At 35.7% G+C, this 22,514-nt stretch overlaps 1 protein-coding gene across 5 annotated transcripts in view; it reads left to right on the top strand.

The window, feature by feature from the left end:
• The window catches only part of TLK1 (tousled like kinase 1), a 203,894-nt gene that overhangs the window by 157,980 nt on the left and 23,400 nt on the right, over positions 1-22,514 (top strand). For all 5 annotated transcript variants that reach the window (XM_044913672.1, XM_044913671.1, XM_021702849.1 and 2 more), the window contains one exon: positions 14,245-14,311. In XM_044913672.1, coding sequence (XP_044769607.1) covers positions 14,245-14,311 — 67 coding nt within the window. The remainder of the gene's footprint in view (positions 1-14,244; positions 14,312-22,514) is intronic.

The following is a 22,514-nucleotide window of genomic DNA, read 5'->3' as shown; positions in this document are numbered from 1 at the left end:
CCTACTCTACATATTCTCCTTGAAAATTAGCTACTCTCAGAGTTTCAGTTATCACATATATGCTTCTGACATCCAGGTTTCTGTCTCCAGTCCACTTTCTCTCTTGAGTATTAAATATATCTCAATTTTGAATGTCATATCCTTTCTTGGTTGTTATCAGTACTTCTAATGTAGCCTTTTCAAAACTGTATTTACTAGAATTACAGAACAAAACAAAAATTATTTAATATTACCATTCCCATTCCAATCTGTCTCTCTCTACACACACACACACACACACACACACACACACTCATCCACACATACACACCCCTTGCTTTTTCCTGTGTTTTCTGTTAGTAAATGGTACTACCATCCTCTCAGTTCCACATGCCAGATTTTTATCATCCTTAATGTTTTAGATCAAGATTTCATTTATTTTCCTTAATCCATTTTTATTATTTTCCATTAATAAATAGGTGGTTGTTTGCTTATTTTTCAAAATCTACCTCAATATCTACTTCCATCTTCAAACCTTTTCTAATCTTGGTGGGCTTTTTAAATTGGAATTAGTTCATTTATTGAAATTTTAAGAAAAACTAGCAAATGGTTTACTTTTTGTAAATTAATAAATTTGTTGCTTAATAAAGGGTAGATGGGTAGATGAGTGGTTATATAGAATACAGTGTGTATTAGCTTTAACTCCACTCCTACAAGACACCAATCCTTCTAGTTTTCAAGTGTATCCACTTACGTAAGACCCCACTGACACCATTCTAACTCAAGTTACTGTCCTCTCTTAATTGGGTTATTTTTTTTTCCTACCTCTCCTTTCAGCTTTGGTTTAGCAATCTAGTTCATTTTCATTTTGCAATCAGAATCATTTTTGCAAAATATGATCCTTTTGTTCTCTTCCTTATCACCCTAACATAGCTGTTTTTTGAATCACAGAATCCAAAAATCCTAAGATGACTTCATTTAAAGCACTTTCGATCTGGCATCTTCTGACCACTCTAGCCTCTTCTTTTGTCACTAACCAGTGCCTTCCCTTCAGTGCCAACTTTCAAACTCCAACCCATGGTTTTTAATTCCTATCCATCTTTTAAATCCCATACTAGGTATTTCCTCCTAAAAGTTTTTCCTTGATCCCTGAAGGATAGGAGTTAATTATCACTTTAAGGTAATGTGATAGTGTCCTCTGTCTCTTCAGTCATAGCATCACCATTTACTCTGTTAATGACACTATAAACATCCTAGATGTTTCCCTTTCCCTTGTTCTCTGTGTCTGTTTCTGTAGCATCTTGTATTTGTCCATCTTCCTTGCTACTATCTTAGTATAGGACCTCATCTCTTTTTAACCTAGATTCCTGTTTCTTATGTGTCTCTTCATGTCAGTTTCACATTTAACCTCCTTCACTGACCTTCAAGATAAAATTCACCCTCATGAAGGACTCTTTGTAGGCCTTATTTTTCTCTTTCATTTCACTCCCAACATCTGTCCTATGTATCTTATGTTAAACTCTTTCGTTTTCTAAGTGGATTAGGAGTTCTTGTTTCTGTGCCTTTATACATCTTGTTCCTTGCCTTTCTTCACCTTCTCATTGCCTGTTCATCTTTTTTTTTTTTAAAGATTTTATTTATTTATTTGAGAGAGAGAGAATGAGAGAGAGAAAGCACATGAGAGGGGGGAGGGTCAGAGGGAGAAGCAGACTCCCCGCCGAGCAGGGAGCCCGATGCGGGACTTGATCCCGGAACTCCAGGATCATGACCTGAGCTGAAGGCAGTGGCTTAACCAACTGAGCCACCCAGGCGCCCTGCCTGTTCATCTTTTAAGGCTTGGTTCAAATACCAATTTCAGTAGGAAGCCCTCTCTAATTTTTTTTCTTCCCATTTTCTCCCCCATTTCCCCTCAGGTTAGGTGCCTATAGCCTTTTGTACGTGCCTGTTCTGTATGTAGCTTTTATCTCTATTATTCTCAATATGTAGCACAGTTTTCTGACATATGGAAAGTGGTTAGTAAATACTAAATTCTGGTACATAAGCATTTGATTGAATTTTATTTTCTCCTCATTAGTTTCTCCTTCATTTTTCTAGTTTGTCACAGGTATTTTGCTTACTTGTATTCCAGGATGCTTAACAGCCCTAGCTATACTTTAATAGTCATAGACTTGTCTTATTTCACCCCACTTTATTATATGTGTTGACTGAGAACTAACCCTAAACTTAAACTGCTATACGTTCTTGGAGTGGCAAATGAAGTGATACTGCATAAAAAAGTTTTGACTATATCTTTATACAAATGCAGATTTAAATAGGGAAAAAAGCCATAGAAGCACTTTTTAAAAAAAATTGATTTATTAGAGGAGGGAGCGTGCATGAGAGCAGGGGAAGGGAGGGGTAGAGGGAGAGGAGAGAGAAAATCTGCTGCGGGAGTCTCGATCGATGGGGGGATCGATCCCAGGACCCTGAGAACATGACCTGAGCTGAAATCAAGAGTTGGATGTTCAACCAACTGAGCCACCCAGGCACCCCAGAAGCACTTTGATTTATATATTACTATATTTTAGTGGCTGTTCTCTGCAACTGTCTTCTAAAAATTCCTTCTGAATCACTGGTGGTAACTAGAACATCTAGTGTATGTGCAGAACATCTAGTATAATTAGAAACCATAAATCTTTAATTTTTTTCTATTAAGAAATTAACATAGAAAATGAAGTTACTACTATGGAGTGGTTAGGACTTTAAGAGTTGTAGACAGACAGATGTGGAATCCATCCTTGACTCTTTCAGGTTGTTGTTTTTGGTAATGTTTTACTTTTTTGAGCCTCCATTTCCTCACTTGTCAAAGTACATATATCATAGTGTTGAAAAGATGATACGAGGTAATGCATGTTAAAGTACTTGCGTGGTTCCTGGCTCTTAACTAATTTTTAACTACCAGCAAGATTCGGTCAGGTTTTTTAGGTAGTAGTTTCTAATTTTAGTCACATATACTTCTTTTATTCAGAGTAATTTGCATAGATAATACTACCTGTGGATGTCTAAATGACCCTTGTGTTAATTGTAATTAATTTTAATCAGGATTTTGACCTCATGTTAAATATATTTTAAATCATGTTTTGATTTTATTTATGTATTTCATGTCTCACAGAGGATGCTTGCAAAGTAAACAGTAATATTTTACCTTCTATTTTGTATTAAGGAAGTTTTAGAGGTCACTGTGTTTTCTCATTAAAGCTTTAATTTTAACTCAGGATTATATTTTACATACCATAAAGTTATTTAGTGGATTACTTCTCTTGTAAATAATATAATAGACTTTTTAATTAATAAAATTTATTTTTAGAGCCGTTTTAGTGTATAGCAAAATTGAGCAGAAAGTACAGAGAGTTCACATACATTCCCTGTCCCCACACACAACCTCCACCACTATCAATATCCTGCACCAGAGTGGTATATTTGTTACAATTGATGAATGTGCATTGGCACATCATTATCACCCAGAGTTTATAGTGCACATTAAAATTCACCTTTGGTGTCGTATACATTTTATGGATTTTGACATGTTTAATTGATTTTTAAAAAAATCATATCTGAAAAATCTTTCATTGGAGCATTCAGTCTATTTTCATTTCATGTATTTATTTATTGGGGCTTAAATCTGGTCTTTATGTTGTTGATTTATCCTGCCTCATCTCTGTCCCTTTTTCTTATTAGGTTGCTCAGTTTTTGTGTATTTGATTCTCTCTCTCTGTCAGACACATCCCTATGTAAAGACATCTTTGTCTAGTATAGTCTGTGTTGATCTAAATGTTACTTACATATTTACCATTTTTTTGCTCTTCATTTATTCTTACAGCTTTGATTTTTTTACATAGTAAGATCTTTCTGCCCAAGAAAACCTTTTAGAAAATTTTTCTTTTTAGTGTCAGTCTATTGGTAGTGACACCTTTCAGTTTTTTCTTGGTATGAAACTAACTTTATTTTGCCTTCATTCTCAAAATGGTTTTCACTGGTTTTAGAGTTTTAGGTTGGTGATTATTTGAAGGTATCTTACTGTCTTTTGACTTAAAATTATTACTAGACAAGTCGCCTGACCGTAGAAGAACCATCTTGAATGGAGCAGAAGCAATATTTGAAGATTAAGTAACTGAGAATATTTTAAGCAGATGAATAAGATCAATATGTAGACTCACAGAGGCGAGAGAATTCCAAGTAGGATGAATAAAAAGAAATACCTAGACACATCATAATGAAATTTCAGAAAAATCAAGGCAAAGAGAAATTTTTAAAAGTAGCCAAAGGAAAAGAAAAAGATAAATTGGGAATATAAGTTAAGAAAAAAATATTCCAGGTAAATGCCAACCAAAGAAAGCTGTATTATATGAGACACAGTAAAATTTAAGGCAAAAAAATTATAAGAAATAAAGTGGTTATTTCATAACTATAAATGGCTCAAATCGCCAGGAACATATAGTAATTCTAAATTTGTGTGCATATAATAATATAGCCTCAAGATAAGTGAAAAATTGACAGTACTTTAAGGAGTTATAAACAGATCCACAAGTCATAATAGATTTCAACACACACATTTCTTAGTAATTGAACATACAGATAAAAATAAAACAATAAAAAAACAGGACACACAATATGGGTATAGAAGATTTCAGTGGGATGGACAAACGACGCAGAATACCCTTAACATCTATAGAATATGTGTTCTTTTTTAAGCATGGGCTTTTCTAAAAATTTATCATGTTAGGTCATAAAGCAAGTCTCCACAAATTTCAAAAGATTAAAAGAGTTTGTATAGGACTGGCAGTGTTTCTTAAATATTTGGTTGAACTCATGGGTGAAACTTACAGGATTAGAATCATAGAATATGTTCTCTGACCACAGTGGAATTAGACTAGAAATCACTAAAAATAAAGTAGTAAAAAAATCTCAATGGAAATGAGAAAAATATTTTTAGATGAGTAATAATGAAAGTGCCATGTAGCAAAATTTGTGAGATAAATCTGACCAGTATCCGGGGGAAATGTATAACCTTATGTACATATATATGAAAAGAAGAAAAACTAAAACTTTATAAACTATTTCAGTATGTTAGAAGATGAGCAGTAGAATTAACCAAAAAAAGGAAGAGGAAAAAGCAGAAATTAATGATACAGGAAATAAACATATACAATACAGAGAATCAGCCAATCCAAAAAATGTGTTTTATTCCAAAACAAAACAAAACTAATAAAATTGAAAAAGAGAGAAGACAACCATTATTAGGAATGAAAAGTATATTACCACAAAGTCTATAGATAAAGGAAAACAAAAGAACATAAATGGCTTAAACTTGAAAAATTTTTGTGAAATGGATAGATTTCTAAAAAAATCTAACTTAACAATTGACGCTAGAAGAAACAAAAGTCTAAGTAGTTCTGTAACTATTAAAGAAATTGAATCTGTAATTAAAAAATTAAAAATCCAGGGGCCCGTGGATGGTGCAGTTGGTTGAGCATCTGACTCTTGGTTTCTTGATCTCAGGGTTGTGGGATCTAGCCCCACGGTAGGCTCCAAGCTCAGCGAGGAGTCTGCTAAAGTTTCTCTCTCCCTCTTGCTCTCTCTCTCTCAAATAAATAAATAAATCTTTTTTTTTTTTTAAAGATTTTATTTATTTATTTGAGAGAGAGAGAACACGTGAGAGGGGGGAGGGTCAGAGGGAGAAGCAGGCTCCCCGCTGAGCAGGGAGCCCGATGCGGGACTCGATCCTGGGACTCCAGGATCATGACCTGAGCCGAAGGCAGTCACTTAACCAACGGAGCCACCCAGGCGCCCCAAATAAATAAATCTTTAAAAAAATTAAAAATCTAGGTATAGATGACCTCATTTATGAAATATACATTTAAGGAAGAAATAGTGCCAATCTTTTTAAAAACTTTTTTTTTTTAAAGAATAAGTCAGAAATACTTCAGCTTATTTTATGAGACTAGCATAATCTAAGTGTCAGAATTTAACCAAGATGATACAAAGAAGGAGAGTTACAGACTAATGTCATTTTATAAACGCAAATATAAAAATCTTAAATAAAATATTAGCAACCAAACATATATATAAAAATGATAATTTATCAAGACCAAGTTCGGTTTATTTTAGGTATGCAGGGTTGGTTTAACATTAAAAAAAATCTGTAATTTTCCATGTAAGGAGAAAGATCATATGATAATATTAATAGATGCCCAAACAAAAAACATGAGGCAAAATTCAGCATAGATCTTTTTTTTTTTTTTTTAAGATTTATTGATTTATTTTGGAGAGGGGGTGGGTGGGGACGGGGGAGAGAGAATTTCAAGCAGCCTCCCTGCTGAGTGCGGAGCCTGATGGCGGGGCTCAGTCCCACGGCCCTGAGATTAGGACCTGAGCCAAAACCAGAAGTCAGACACTTAGCCAATCCACCCAGGCGCTTCCGGCATTGATCTTTGATTAAAACTCTTAGCATTAGTAGAACTTCCTTAATCTATACTGTACATTGATTTTTCTTTTTGCATTCATATCTACATGCTGTGCACTTGAGTCACCATGGCGCCCTGTATGCCCTGGTTCTTCCTGGCTTCCCTCTGCTGCTTCTCTTTAATCAGGCTCAGATGTTATCTCTTCTGTGTCTTTTCCTAGTTTACTTCAGATAAATTTTTTTCTTTGCTCTGTACTCATAGCTGTATTATCTAGGATAATCACCTTACGTTAAGGTCAGCTAGTTAGCAACCTTAATCCCACTTAATCTTTTGCTGTGTAAGGTAACATATTCATAAATTCCAAAGATTAGGATGTGGTATCTTTGGAAGCTGATATTCTGCCTACCCGTCTCCCCTCTGAGCCAAGATTCACATCCTTCCCACATGTAGAATACATTCATCCTATCCCAACATCCTCAAAAGAATCAACTCAACATCCCAATTACAATTACATCCCAACCCAATTACAGCATCAGCTCAACATCAAAATCTCATCAAAATTTCATCAGCTCAAACTTTCTGCATCTCATCTAAATTAGGTATGGGTGAGAACCTGTATAATTCACCCCAAAATACAATTCCTCTTAGTCTGTGAACCTCAAGAAACAGCTTCTCTCTTCTCAAAGTATGATGGTGGGGACAGGCATAGGAAAACAACTAAAGACATTTTGTTGAAGCAGGAAAAAAAAAAAAAAAACAACGAAAGGAGTCACTGATCCCAAGTAATTTCAAAATCCATCCAGGCAAACTCCCATTTGGTTTCAAGGTCTGGTAATAATTTTCTATGGCTATGACTCCACCTTCTAGACTCAAAGTTCTTTCCTCTGAGTCTTTTTCACAAAGGTTTCTTTTTCATTAAGGTTAGCATGTATATGTAGCTGAGTAGCTTTGTCGGCCTGTTTCTTGTTTGTGGAATTTTGGGGGTCTGACAGCCTTTCATTTTGTACTCTCTCTGCCATTTTAAATCCCAATCTGGCAGTGTTTCTGTTTAACATTGTCAGAAGATCTCATGGATCTCCCCCCTCTCACAGAGGCATTCACTCCATTAGATAAGAGCGTCCTCCATGTTCTTTTCTAGGTAATCCCATTGCTGTTTCTGGCTTCTGCTGAGAAGGCTGAGGGAGGCTATGAGTTGCACACTTAATCTTTTAAAGACCATTTCGCACCTCTCTGGGGTATTAGCAAAAATGTTGTCCAGCGGGCACCTGGGTGGCTCAGTTGGTTAAGCGACTGCCTTCGGCTCAGGTCATGATCCTGGAGTCCGGGGATCGAGTCCCGCATCGGACTCCCTGTTCGGCAGGGAGTCTGCTTCTCCCTCTGACCTTCCCCCCTCTCATGTGCGCTCTCTCTCTCTCTCTCTCTCACTCTCTCAAATAAATAAATAAATAAAAATCTTTAAAAAAAAAAATGTTGTCCAGCAATGCCCTCCTTTTTTTAAAAAAATAGAGCAGGGCGCCTGGGTGGCTCAGTCGTTAAGCGTCTGCCTTCAGCTCAGGTCATGATCCCAGGGTCCTGGGAGCGAGTCCCACATCGGGCTCTCCCTGCTCAGCGGGAAGCCTGCTTCTCCCTCTCCCACTCCCCCTGCTTGTGTTCCTGTTCTCGCTGTCTCTGTCATATAAATAAATAAAATCTTAAAAAAAAAAAAATAGAGCAGCTTTTTGTGAATCTCAATCTTACTGTCCTTTACACTCTGGATAGAATGAGACCTATGTTTTCTTTTTTTTTTGAGTATATACCTAGGAATAGAACTGCAAAGTTATATGGCAATTCTGTATTCAAATTCTTGCAGAACTGCTAAACTATTTTTCATAGTTGCAATATTTTACATCTCCGCCAGCAACAGACAGGAGTTCCTATTTCTTCACATCTATGGCAACACTTTTTGTCTTCTGTTTTTTTTATTATAATCATCCTAGTAGCTGTAAAGTGTCATCTCATTGTGGTTTTGATTTACACTTCTGAATGGCTCATAATGTTGAATGTCTTTTAATGTGCTTGTTGGTCTTTGTATAGATAATTGAAGTCTTTTGCTCAGTTTTTAATTGAGCTGCTTGTCTTTTTGTTGTTGAGTTACAAGAGTCCTTTATATATTCTAGATACTAAACCCTTGTCAGATATATGATATGTAGGTGTTTGCTCCCATTCTATAAATTGTGTTACTTTCTTGATAATGTCCTTTGATTTGATTTGAATTTTTATGACGTTAACTTTATTGTTTTGTTTTTTGTTCATACTTTTGGTGTCAAATCTAAGAATCCTTTACCAAATCCATGGTCAAGGACATTTACGCCTGTGCTGTGTTCTAAGAGTTTTCTAGTTTTAGTTCTTATATTTAGATTATTGATCCCTTTGTTAATTTTTTATATACAGTGAGGTAGGGGTCCAACTTCATTCTTTTGCATGTGGTTATCCATTTGTCCCAGCACTGTTTGTTGAAGAGACTCTTCTTTTCCCCATTGAATGGTCTTGGCACCTTGTCAGAAATCACCTGGCCATGGATATCTGTACTCCCTTCTGTTCCTTTGGCCTATATGTCTATCTTTAAGATTTTTTTTTTTTTAATTTATTTATTTGACAGAGAGCACAAGTAGGCAGAGTGGCAGGCAGAGGGAAAGGGAGAAGCAGGCTCTCTGCTAAGCAGGGAGCCCGATGCGGGGCTCGACCTCAGGAGCCTGGGATCCTGACCCGAGTCGAAGGCAGCTGCTTAACCGACTGAGCCACCCAGGCGCCCCCTTATATGTCTATCTTTATGGTAGTAACTGTTCTAATGACCATAACTTTGTAGTAAGTTTTGAAATAAGTGAGAGTCCTATAACTTTGTTTTTTCTTTTTCGATATTGTTTTGTAATTTTTTTCCCCATTTTAGCAAAATGGACCATTTGCATTTTGATCAGGATTATATTGACTATATGGATGACTTTGGAGAGGATTGCCCTCTTAACAACATTAAGTCTACTAATCCATGAACATAGAAGTCTTTTCATTTAATTAGTTTTGATTAACTTCCTTAGCACTGTTTTATAGTTTTTAGTGTACAAGTCATTTCCTGGGTTAAATTTATTTTTAGGTATTTTATTCTTTTGGATTCTATTATAAATGGAATTGTATTCTTAATATCCTTTTTAGATTGTTCATTGCTGGTGTATAGAAACACAACTGATTTTTGTGGGTTGATTTTGTACCCTGCACTTTGCTGATTTATTAGCTCTGGGGGTGGTTTTTTCTTCATTCTTTGAGATTTTTACGTCTAGGGTTATGTCATCTGCAAATAGAGATAGTTTTACTTCTTTTCTCATTCTGATGCATGATGTTATGTTTCTTTTTCTTAACCCCTCTGGTAGGACTTCCAGCACAATATTGAATAGTAGTGGTGAAAGCATCATTGTCTTATTTCTCATCTTAAGGGGAAAGGTTTCATTCTTTCACCTTTGAGTATGATGTCATTTGTGGGTTTTTAATAAATGCCCTATATCATGTTGAGGAACTTCTATTCCTAGTTTTTTGAGGGCTTTTCAAAGGCAGACTAGTCTCATGTCCCACCGTCCCTCATGTAAAAAATCTAATCTTCGATGCATAGCTCATAGCTTAATGTTCAGTAAAGGTCTGCTAAATTGTACAAATAAATGGGCTTGCCATTTTTTTTCTTAAGTGCCTGTAATAGTCTTATTTACCATAGATTACATTCCTTAGCTTTGCAACTTCAGGTTAATTTCCTTCTTAAACAGAATGTCTTATTTAAAGAATTGATTATCAGATTTGTTCGAAATGAGTATTCCCTGTTTTGTTATTTGTACTAGTTCTGTTACAGTCATCTCACAGTTCTGTCAAACTACTGTAGAACAGTTCTTTGGAGTAAAAATAAAATTCTCATCCATTCAGACTCCTTATGGAAGATTATCATGAGTTAATAATAAGTCTTAGGTTTGAGGTTTAAATTTCTTGGCTTTTAAAATAAAGTTTTATAGGGGCGCCTGGGTAGCTCAGTCGGTTAAGCTACTGCCTTCAGCTCAGGTCAGGATCCCAGGATTCCGGGGTCCTGGGATCGAGCCCCACATTGGACTCCCTGCTCAGCTGGGAGCCTGCTTCTCCCTCTCTCTCCCTCTGCTCCTCCACCTGCTTGTACTCTCTGACTCTCTATTTCTCTCTGTCAAATAAATAAAATCTTTAAAGTTTTATATAAACCTACTTTAGGAGCTTTAGTATGCCCTTAAATAAGCACACATAATGTGTATTTGAACACAATAAAATATTAATCATTCAGGCTATAATATCAGGTATGATTCATATAGGGAGGAATTAGACTTGACCTTCACATTATCTGTGAATAAAAGATTTGCTAAGTAACCTAACCAACTGAGACTTGCTTAAGAGTGTGAATTTTTTTAGGGTCTTAAAAACACATCATAAAAGTAATTATGTAGCAATTGAATGCCATTAAAATTAACATAATCCTACCTTAGCTCTTTTCATTCTTTTTTTTTAAGATTTTGTTTATTTATTTGTCAGAGAGAGAGAGAGCGTGCGAATGCACAAGCATGGGGAGCGCCAGGCAGAAGGAGAGCAGGCTCCCTGCTGAGAAAGGAGCGCGATGGTGGGACTCGATCCCAGGACCCTGGGATCATGACCTGAGCTGAAGGCAAACGCTTAACTGACTTGAGCCATGCAGGCGTCCCTCTTTTCATTTTTTTTTTTTTTTTTTAAAGATTTTATTTATTTATTTGACAGAGACACAGCGAGAGAGGGAACACAAGCCGGGGGAGTGGGAGAGGGAGAAGCAGGCTTCCCACGGAGCAGGGAGCCCGATGCGGGGCTCGATCCCAGGACCCTGGGATCATGACCTGAGCCAAAGGCAGACGCTTAACGACTGACCCACCCAGGCGCCCCCCTCTTTTCATTTTTTAAGAGGATTGTCCTCGGTTAATTTGATCTAAATTTTTTTTTTTTTCATTTTCAGATATTTTACATTTTATGTAAAAACACTTTTCATTAATGGAAATAGACAACAGAGATATCTTTAAAATCTCTAATATATGTCAGATACTTCCTGATAGGGAAATGCAGAGAAATGTAAGAAATGTCTCTGTTGCTGTTTTGAGGTTTGCATTCAATTGGTGAGACAAGAACCTGGGATAGGAATTCTTAAACGGAGAGCTGTGAACCCCCAAATTTATGTATATGTGAAATTTTCCGGAGAGAGTGTTTATTATAAATTCCTTTAGATTACTTTTAGATACCCACGATCATAAAATAGTAATAATCACTGCCCTAGAAATTGAGTATCGTAGTATTTAGTACTTCCTGCAGAATTTGCTTATTAATGCTTCAAAACCAAGCAGAGAGAAAGTGATCAATATTTATTTTTTACTATTTATTTAAAGCTTAATAGTAGTTACAGTGGTAGTAATCAAAATGCAGGAAGTAAATAGTTCTGCTGCTGCTGCAAGTTACCATTAGTTTTTAGTGAGAATTGTATGTGTTTAATATCAGGAGTAGTAGATCTATGAAGTAATTCTCTGTGGTTAAAGTTTTGCCTTTTGGGGGGGGGTTAAACTTTTTTTAAATCAATAAAGAAGTATCACTCTACTAAGAAAATTTGGGGAGGGAGTATCTATGCATTTGCTTTAGCTATAGGGATGTGGATGATTTGCACCATAACATAAAACGTATTAACAACTGGAACTAAGTGCTCTTAAATAGCAAATATGCATTACATTATGCTATAAGATTAACCAAAGAATATTCAACAAACTAAATCATCATGGAATAGATATTAATTCATTTTTAACTGACAGGAATAGTTGCTATTGAAAACTGCACCAACTAAACACAGCAAAATATGCTTACCTCCAAATTGCAGAAATTCCCAGCCATCTGCATATGTAAGGGCTTTGCAAGTTTGCATGAGAGCCAGACTTCTTAGTAGAATGCAATTTCAAAAATTTTAGGAAACTCAAATTGCACCAAATTTTCATTGGTGGTATATATGCCTATCCAGAAGCTATTGCCAAAAATTCCTATAGCTTTTGTTTATTGAATTAGTTGAGATTTTATCCGTTTTAGTTTCCAGACCTTTTAAGATCACCTTTCCCTTTTTCTTTCACTCCATCTACAGTCACACTGTAACACTTCTCTAAGTTTACTTGAAGCGTCTGCTGCAACTATCCACTGTTGCTATATTTAGTATAATAAAATCCAGCAGTTGTATTAAGACTGGGTAGACAGGGGGGCGCCTGGGTGGCTCAGTTGGTTAAGCAACTGCCTTCGGCTCAGGTCATGATCCTGGAGTCCCTGGATCGAGTCCCGCATCGGGCTCCCTGCTCAGCAGGGAGTCTGCTTCTCCCTCTGACCCTCCCCCCTCTCATGCTCTCTCTATCTCATTCCCTCTCTCAAATAAATAAATAAAATCTTTAAAAAAAAAAAAAAAGACTGGGTAGACAGGTTTAATTTTAAATGTTTCACTCTTAAGATGTTTCTAGTGGAATACTAACTGAATTTATTGGAGGTTTTTGTTTGTTTCCTTTTAATACCCTTTCTTTAGAATTAGTAAATTTAACTAATATCTAGCTAAAGGAGAATAACATTTATACTAAATGTTGCTGAGGGACCTGAATAAACATAAATATATCTTACCTGGTTAGGAGCTTTTCCAAATACCCCCAGAACACATGAGTAAACAAACAGGTTTGATAAAAGCAGTTCTTTCAGTATTGGGGTATGAAATGGAAGTTGTTTTATTGTAGAGTGGTTTTCTTCTTTTATCAGAAAACAATAATTTTTTCTCAGGAAATGTTATTAAGTGTTTATGTCTTATTATGGTTCAACATATATTAAGCTAGTTATATTTCAAAGTTATATATGAATATTTGAGAATAATAAAATAACCGTAAAGTACTTTCAAGATTGAAAGTCATGTCTATTTATATTTATTAAGAATTTGGTGTGTTGACGATAGTTTTAGCATTCCTTTTCCTCACTAACACATGGAAGAAGAAAAAAAACTTCCTAGTATTTTTCCTTTTTTTTAAACCAGTACCCAACTGGATGGACTCTCTTTGCAGTACTTTTCTAGTACTCTTAGAGTAAAATGAAATTCATTCCTTGGTCTGGAAGTCCATACATAAGCTGGCCCCTGCTTGCCTCTCCTACTACTCACAGCCTCTCTGGCTGTTTTGATGCTGACATTTTTTTCTCTTCTTACAGTATGCCAGCCTGAGTCCTTCGTAGCATCCTTGCACTTGCTGTAGCTTGTGTCTAGAACATAACTCGCCCAGGTTCTCTTGTAGTTGTCTTTTTGATGTTTAGATCAAAACCATCTCCCTAACACTCAGTACAAATTACTGTAATACAATGTCATTATCATGCCACCCATTTTTGTTTTCTTCATAACACTTACTGTTATTTGGGATTATTTTACTTCTTTATTAAATTGTTTCTTTTCTGCCTCAGTGGGGATTATAGAGTATAAGTTCGAACTAAAATGAAAGGAGAAAATGTCTTTTTCAATGTACCCTGAGTATTGAAATTCTGGAACATCACTTGATACATAGCACTCATTAAATAGTTGCTGAATTTATGAATTAGTTGTTCCATCTGTAAGTATTAGGTATATTCTGAAGAACATTGTAAAGGACTTTTGGCTTATTTTGGGATAAATGTTGTCAGCATTGTAGTATTTCCACTTATTTATCTTCTTTTGCTGGTTGTTAATAAGAAATAATAACTATTAATCTTAATATCTAGAATTACATCTCATTTTTGACAGGTTGACTTTGGCAGAATATCATGAACAGGAAGAAATTTTCAAACTTAGACTAGGACATCTCAAAAAGGTATGTGAAGCATATGCTCAATTTTTAGTTTGTTACCAGACGTTGTGGAGAGATTGTATTATAAGTCTCTTACTGGAGAGGTCATCTTAAGAGAGAAAGTACCCAGAGTTTAGACAAAAAAAGACGGGTATTTTTAAGTTGAATATATTAAAATAACATTCCTTTACCTTGTGGCAGCGTACAAACATTGAGATGCTGATAATACCATGTCCCTATAGTGGAGAAGTGACTCCTGGCCAGATATTCAGGGTCTTGGGATTACTCTGTTTAAATACTGTTTTTGTAAAAATGCTTCATTTTTAAGATGAAATGTAAATTTCCATATTGTTTGTATCCATTTATAATAAACTGAAATAAGGATAAATTAATAACAGACTTGTTTCTTTGGCTTAACTTTTAAGCTATCAAATGCTTGATTAAATGTTTCAATTAATATATGTACATGGGCAAATTTAGAAGAGCCTAATCATCAGTAATAGTATGAAGGGATATAGTTTATCAAAATGTTGCTATGTGTTGTTATAGTCAATTTTTATAATGTATAGCTTTGTACTGATTTGTAAACTATGAAATTGTAATCAGTTCATTGTTTTTACAGTTCATATTTTTAGTTCAAACCATTTCAAATTAATGATAGAGTAGATTTTCCCACTCAAAATGAAGTTCCTGACAGATGTAAAATTCTTTTTCTTTGGCCCAATTTTTTATTCTGCTTTTTGTCACATTACATATTTTTTTAATAGGCTGAATAATCGCTAAAATTGGGATAGTGAATTAATCAAAGATAGATAGCTTCAGTGAAGTTGTCTTCCTGGGGTGGGGTGAGGTAGGACAGAAAAGCCCATTCTGGTAGCAGCTGCTATCATACTGTGTACTGTTTCGTTTTTTGGAATAGTATCAAGGTGCTTCAGACCCCTGCCATTCAGTTACAGGGATAAATATAAATATATATATATATATGTATATATATATATATATATATATATATATATATACATATATATATATGTAATTTGCATTAGTGTTTTTTAACTGTGTCATATCTGTCTATGCCCCTGCTCAGAAAAGTTTCAACCCCAAACTACTTTTAACACTAAATTCTAACATGATTTACTCTGTTCTTTTTTTAAAGTGTATTTTGTTTTGTTACAGTTTTTCCTGTTCTTTGAGATACAGTAGACAACTTCCGTCTATCCTCTGTAACAGATGGAGTTGTAATGGGACTCTTGAAGGATTTTGTAGTACAGAATTAGTACTGCTATTTGTGTGTCCACCTAAGCTATTTTGATAATGAACTCCTCTAGACCTATGTTTGATGTCCTCTGTAAAGATTTATGAATTATTTTCTAACCAGCCTTTCATGATAATGGGACACTTTGAGGGTTATTATTTTCACATATAATAGTTAATTTTAAATTACTCTCTTTAGTGATGAGATTTTACATGTGTGTATCGTATTTTATGAAAGCCTGTTACATAAAATCTGAAATTATAAAGCAGTTAAATTAGGAATTAGTGATTTGTATTACAAAAAATACTTCACTTTTTGAAAAGCTTCAGAGAAGGGTTTGCTTTTGGTTTTAGTTGGTTGTGCTTGGTTGATTTTAAAGCTTTCCTGGTACTTTGAAAATACTCGGTTTCTTTGAAACACTTCTTTGTAAGTGTTCTAAAGTGAGGTATACTTAAATGTCTAGATACTATATAAACAGTTGTAAGCTGTTGTAGAACACTACGCTTTGACTTCTAACCTCCATATTAGCCTCTTTCCCTTTGTTTGACTTCTCCATTTTTTTGTATTTACTCATTCTTTCTAATAATTGTCCCCGCCATAATCTTTTTCCTGTTTTATTTTTTTCAGCTTTTATCAAGATTTACTGAGCAGCTCTAGATTTCTAACTTTATCTTCTTAACGAGTTTACAATATTACTTTTCTTTGACCAACATCATGGAATATTTTGGGAGAGTGGATAAACACCCACTAACGCTGAAATATGCTCTCATGTCTTGAATTCTCACATTTTCCTCTAAGAGGCTATTTTGGGTGAGAAGAATGAATGCATCATAAAGAAAGTTGTTGGTAGTACCACCAGGGAACAAAATTGAGTTAAGTGGTGTCATCTTAGAGCACAAACAAATAGCAGTTGCCTGCTTACCACTGGATATTAATTTTTGAGTGGCAAAATTAAGTAATAAGCATTAAGTCGCATGTTTTAAAAATACGTTATTTGGCATTCTAAAGCACACCTGGAAAATAGGCCATTAAAATAGGTTATTCTGTTTTCTAAAAAAGTAGATTGGACACTTTTAACAACATAGAGAACAAGCTTCAGTTAAGAGAAGAGATGTTATCACCTCTGTCTTATCAGCTCCCTATGCTCCTGGGTTTATTAAGCTGACATGAACTGTACCCAACTTGTAACTATATAGTTTCTCCCATTCGCTGGTTCTGATACATGAATATTTGAGGTCCTTGTACCTGCACAGGAGTTAACCTGTACTGTGTCAGCTTAGGGTTTAGATTTGGAGCCCAGAATACTCTTGCTCTCTCTCTGTCTTTAATAAAAACGCTTAAAGTTCAGTAGAATTATTAGGTTAAATTTGTGGGCACCAAAAGAGAAAACTTATTTCATTGAGGAAGCCCATGCTGTTTGGACATATGAGACTAGGAGGCCTATTTACTTTCTTGAAATGAATAATTTATGATGTGCTTTGTATTTTATAAAGATCATCATAATAATTGAATAGGTAAACTGAAGTATGAAAAAGTATATTTACCTTTGAATAAATCATAAAGTTCAGTTCACATTCTGCACTATTCTGCAGGGTTAGAAATATAATAAATTCAGAGCTATTAGTGTGATAGAGTAAGGAATGAAAGTTAAGCAAAAGCCTCCAAAAGTAAGTCCGTGGCTAACATAAATAGATGTTTCTGGGGCTTAAGGGCTTATTAGTTTTCTCTTCTGAGATTAGGAAAATCACTGTGCAGCATCACTTTTTTTTAATATATCAAGAATTCTTTAATATTTTCAGTTACTCTGTTTATGAACTCATTGCTTACTCGTTCACTAAGTGATTGATTTATTTCCATAGTCTGCCTGACACAGGCATGATTCAGATTCCCATTTCAGGAGAATTACATAATACTACATTTTATGGACTTCGAAATTTTAACCATTCTGGAGTGAATATTAATGTTAACTTTCTGAATGCCAAGATCTTCCTATGTGTTGTCAAAATTAATACAGCTAGGAGCCGGCAAAGCCAAGCATGAACCTTTTTCCACTCCCATTTCAGTGGCGGTACCTGTACACTTATTCCTACAGTTCTTCTGTTGTACAGAGATAGCAAGTTGATTCACTGTATTCAGAAGAATTAATTCACTTACAGCATTCTTTGCATCTGTCTTAGAATAGTGGCGGTGTTTGCTTTTTGTTTTTTCAGAAACGTGCTTCATTTTCATTGCAGATAAAGGAGAGCAGTTAAGTTTGTCTCTTTCCCTCCCGTATTATTTTCCTTGAGTATTTTTTTTTTAAGATTTTATTTATTTATTTATTTGAGAGAGAGAGCACATGAGAGGGGGGAGGGTCGGGAGGGTCAGAGGGAGAAGCAGACTCCCTGCCCAGCAGGGAGCCCGATGCGGGACTCGATCCAGGGACTCCAGGATCATGACCTGAGCCGAAGGCAGTTGCTTAACCAACTGAGCCACCCAGGAGCCCTTCCTTGAGTATTGTTAGTGACTGTTATATCAGCTAGAATATTTCCTATTAGCTGGTATATTGTTTTCTCTCTAAATTTATTTTTAAAGGTCAACAGAAAAAAAACATTTTTAATAAAAACTATACTCTCTAACATAATCTTGCCTTTTATGTAGCTTAAGGGTTTAAAAGAATAGAACAGAGAAGAGCTATATAATAAAATATGTGGAGACTATACAAATTATTCCCAAAGCAGTTTTTAAAAAATAACCTTGGTAGTAATTATGTACAAACTGACCCAGTTACCCCTTACTAAAAGCTTGTAGTTGCAGTGAGAGTAAATTTCTGTCTTTAAAAAGTTAGTTCTTTGAGGCAAGGCTACTAACTACCCCATTTTATGTACTTGTGCCACATGTGGAATCTGTGGATTTAAGGAAACTAACAAATTCTATGCCTTTTAGCTCTTACGGATGATCTTTTTTTTTTTTTTTTAAAGATTTTATTTATTTATTTGACAGAGAGAGAGAAACAGCATGAGAGGGGATAGGGTCAGAGGGAGAAGCAGGCTCCCCGCTAAGCCGGGAGCCCGATGTGGGACTCGATCCCAGGACTCCGGGATCGTGACCTGAGCCGAAGGCAGTCGCTTGACCAACTGAGCCACCCAGGCGCCCACGGATGATCATATTTTGATATACCAGTCTTTGATACATTCTAGATGGGAATTTATCTTTTTGATGTGAGGAGTTCTGCTAGGTGGTTGTTTATATAGTTCAGATCATTATTCTGCAATTGAAGGAAACTACATGGATATGCTTTTCTAGGATTATTACTAAATTAACACAAATAACTTTTTAAAATAAATCCCTGAAAAACCATCATCCTTGTAATAGATTCTCTCTGTAGCTAATATTTAAATGATATAAGTTACCCATCATAGTACCCCAAAATGAGGAGGAAATAAGAATTTTGGAAGTTATTAGGACTAATAACTATGTCTTGCCACTGCGATTACTCAAGTGTGTGATGTGAACAGCATGCAGATGTATGTTGCCCTTTATTTAGTCTTCAAGTTTTGTCATCTTCTAGACTGAAAATATTTGATTAGCAGTATGGAATATTAAATAGTATTAGTAGGGATTGGCCTTAATGTATGTGTTTTGGGTTGTGTGTGTGCATGAGAGGGAGGGAGGGAGAGAGACAGAGAGAGAGAGAGAGAGATTTATAAGTCCTGAATATAAGTGCTGGAAGTTTTTTTTGGAAAAACATAACCAATTTGTAACTGAAACAGGATTAGTCAAGAATCATCAGCACCAACACAAATGTATCTTTGCAGACCAAAGGAATCAGCTAAACAATTTGCAGTCATCTCAATCTCTACTAAAACAAAAATCACATCCAACATGCCACCTGACACCATTTCTTTCTCTCTCTCTCCTTTGCTCCTTGCGATGTGGCATTCATCTCTCCTTGTGCCTCCGTTCTGAAGAGATAACAGTATAGCAACAACTCTGCCACTGAAATCCTGTTCTCTGACCGATATTGGCACCTGCAAAGAGAAACAACCAGTAACAGGCAGCAGCAGCATCAGTATTAATCTTCCATGATGAAATCTTTACAGGTCAAGAACAAGCACACAGCTCTTTTCTCACTCCTTCACAGTGGACCATGCAACTAGTTGAAATGGAAGACAATGGATTGTCTACAAGCCTTTTGAACAGTGGAGAATACAGGGCATTGGTTTTAGGTGAATTGACCCCCAAGTAACTCTTGAAGTTTGATATCTCCTTTGGTCTTTCTTTCTAGAATACCACTGTCATCTGATATATCAGATCCTTAGTATAACCACAAAGAATAAGTTTGCATATGTGACATTTATTGTCACTTGTTTGAACAAAAATATGAAAATAATGAACAGTATAATTCTAGAGGACTTAATCTCTAAATCTGTGTGTTCACCTTTATATTCATGGCCATGACTAGAAGAAATCTCTTGGGAATTCTTCTCTCAATTAAAGCCAACCACATTGTACATTATATTTCTCTAGAACATAAGAAAAGATGCTACTTGTATAAGGCAGTAGTTTTCAGTAGAAGTCTGGTGAAAATACACTGTAGTAGAAAAGGTCATGATTAAGCCCACGAAGAATGTTACAAGGTTTGGGCAAGAAAAGTGCCAAGAATAGTGTTAGAATTCTAAACTTGACATTCTGTCCTTACTACTGTTTCCCTTTTAAAAATGAGTAGTAGTCTATAAAGATGACTTTGCTGAGAGAACATGGGACTGGCTGTAGATAGGAAAACTCCCAGTGTTCATATTTTACCTCCTACTCTTATTATGAATCCATAAACATTACTACTCTGTGTTTCCCCAGTTGCAGTCATGCATCTTAACTTGGTGTAGTAGATTTTCAATTACCAAAATGAAAATTTAGAAGTAAAATGTGTTTTGCCCCTGTAATGTTTAATATTAATCCAGTTTTATAGGGAATGGAATTTTTTTTAATTTTGGAAAGAATTTTAGAAGTCGTGTTAGCCATTGGTTAGAGCAGAGTTCAATTCATGTTTGTAAATTCAGTCTAGAGATCACTATTTTACAAAAAAAGAAAACAATTGCTTATCCACTGGCCCTTCCCAATCAGAACTATAACTGCATGCCATTTACAGTTGACCCTTGTACAATCAGGGGTTAGGAGCACCAACCCTCCTCCACCCCCATGTGCACAAAACTCTGCATATAACTTTTGTCTCCCCCAAAACTTAACTACTAATAGCCTACTGTTAACCAGAAGACTTAACCAATAACATAAGCAGTCAGTCAACACAAATTTTCTATATTATATGTATTATATAGTGTATTTTTACAGTAAGCTAGAGGAAAATGTTATTAAGAAAATTATGAGGAAAATACATTTACAGTACTTTATTTTTTTTTTTTTTTTTTTTAAAGATTTTATTTATTTATTTGAGACAGAGAGAATGAGATACAGAGAGCATGAGAGGGAGGAGGGTCAGAGGGAGAAGCAGACTCCCTGCCGAGCAGGGAGCCCGATGCGGGACTCGATCCAGGGACTCCAGGATCATGACCTGAGCCGAAGGCAGTCGCTTAACCAACTGAGCCACCCAGGCGCCCACATTTACAGTACTTTATTTGTTGAAAAAAATTTGCCTATTAGTGGACCCGTGCAGCTTAAACCCATGTTGTTCAAGGGTCACCTGTATATTCATGTGCGTCAAGAGAGTCTCGAATACTAGGCTCTTTCCGTCATTGTGTAGAAAGTTAAATGTCTTCATACTTAAATAAAAAATCTGTGAATCCAGCCAAATCCTGAGAAAGGTTCAGAGGAACCCAGGCAGTGCGGAGGACTCCGATATGCTGTAAGGCATGAGGCCTGGATGTGCTACGGTGTGGTGTCAGCACCTTCCTTCGTGTTTAACATCAAGGAATTTCCAATACAGCAGCTGTAATTTCTTTTTCAGGAAGTATGCTAAATATTTAAATTTTGCCAGTCAGTTGAATTGTTACATTTATTTGCTGCTGGGAAGGGTTTTATTTTGTCTTGTTTAAATAGAATGGAGGAACTGACAGAATCAAAACCTGCCTATTTTAACAGTTATTCCCAGGGGTTTTAATGTAGATATTTATGCATTTGAATAATGCATAAATTCCACCTCCACACCCCACACCCTCCCCCTAAAAAAGGAAGAAATGAAGTGTAGAGAAAACATTAAGGTTCTAAAATAATTAAGCCAGTGCAATACATCTGAGGGAGATACAGTATGCTCCCATCAGTAATAACCAGCTCAGTGATTGGGGAGGGGAGTGGAGGGAGCATTTATGTAGTTAGGAATAAACCCCCCTCCGCCCGCCCCAGGAATTTCATAATTTTTGTCCCCTCTCCTCCTCCTACCCAGTTTTCAATCTTACATAATCATACTCAAGCAAAAACAGGGTTATGGGCAGTAGTTTCAAAACTGATCTCTGGAAGTTCAGACTTGCTTTATCTATGTGGTTTTTTTGGTTTGTTGGTTGGTTCATATTTCCAATGGTTCATCTCTCTCATATCCATATTTAAAGTATTTGAAAGCATATAATAGAAATAATCTGGGGGCATACAACAGGGTTAAAGATGAAGTAAATTGTTAATGATTTTCTTTCCTAATTCTTTTTTTCTGCACTGCCCTTTCTTTCCATTAGCTTTTAATAGTGCCTTCGTTAATTTCACCTTTCATTTTCCTGGTGATAAACTTTTAGAATGACATTATAGTTTATGAAATTAAAAAATTTGAGGACCTGCGGATACCGGCTTTTGAGGGATTAATATTGTTCATATTACTAAAATGAATTTGGAGTTAAACTTTTTGAAACCTCATTCTGAACTAGTTTTCCTAGACCAAGTAATGTTATAGTGCTACTGAATAGGCTCTTCAAAGTGATATGCTTTTCTCTTCTTCTTCCATCTTCATAATATACAGAATTTCTTTTTTTACCAACTCTCATTGGTTATAGG

The sequence above is a fragment of the Neomonachus schauinslandi genome, chromosome 3 (genome assembly GCF_002201575.2).
Source record: "Neomonachus schauinslandi chromosome 3, ASM220157v2, whole genome shotgun sequence".
Classification (NCBI taxonomy): Eukaryota; Metazoa; Chordata; class Mammalia; order Carnivora; family Phocidae; genus Neomonachus; species Neomonachus schauinslandi.
This window is presented reverse-complemented; position numbering and strand designations above follow the sequence as displayed.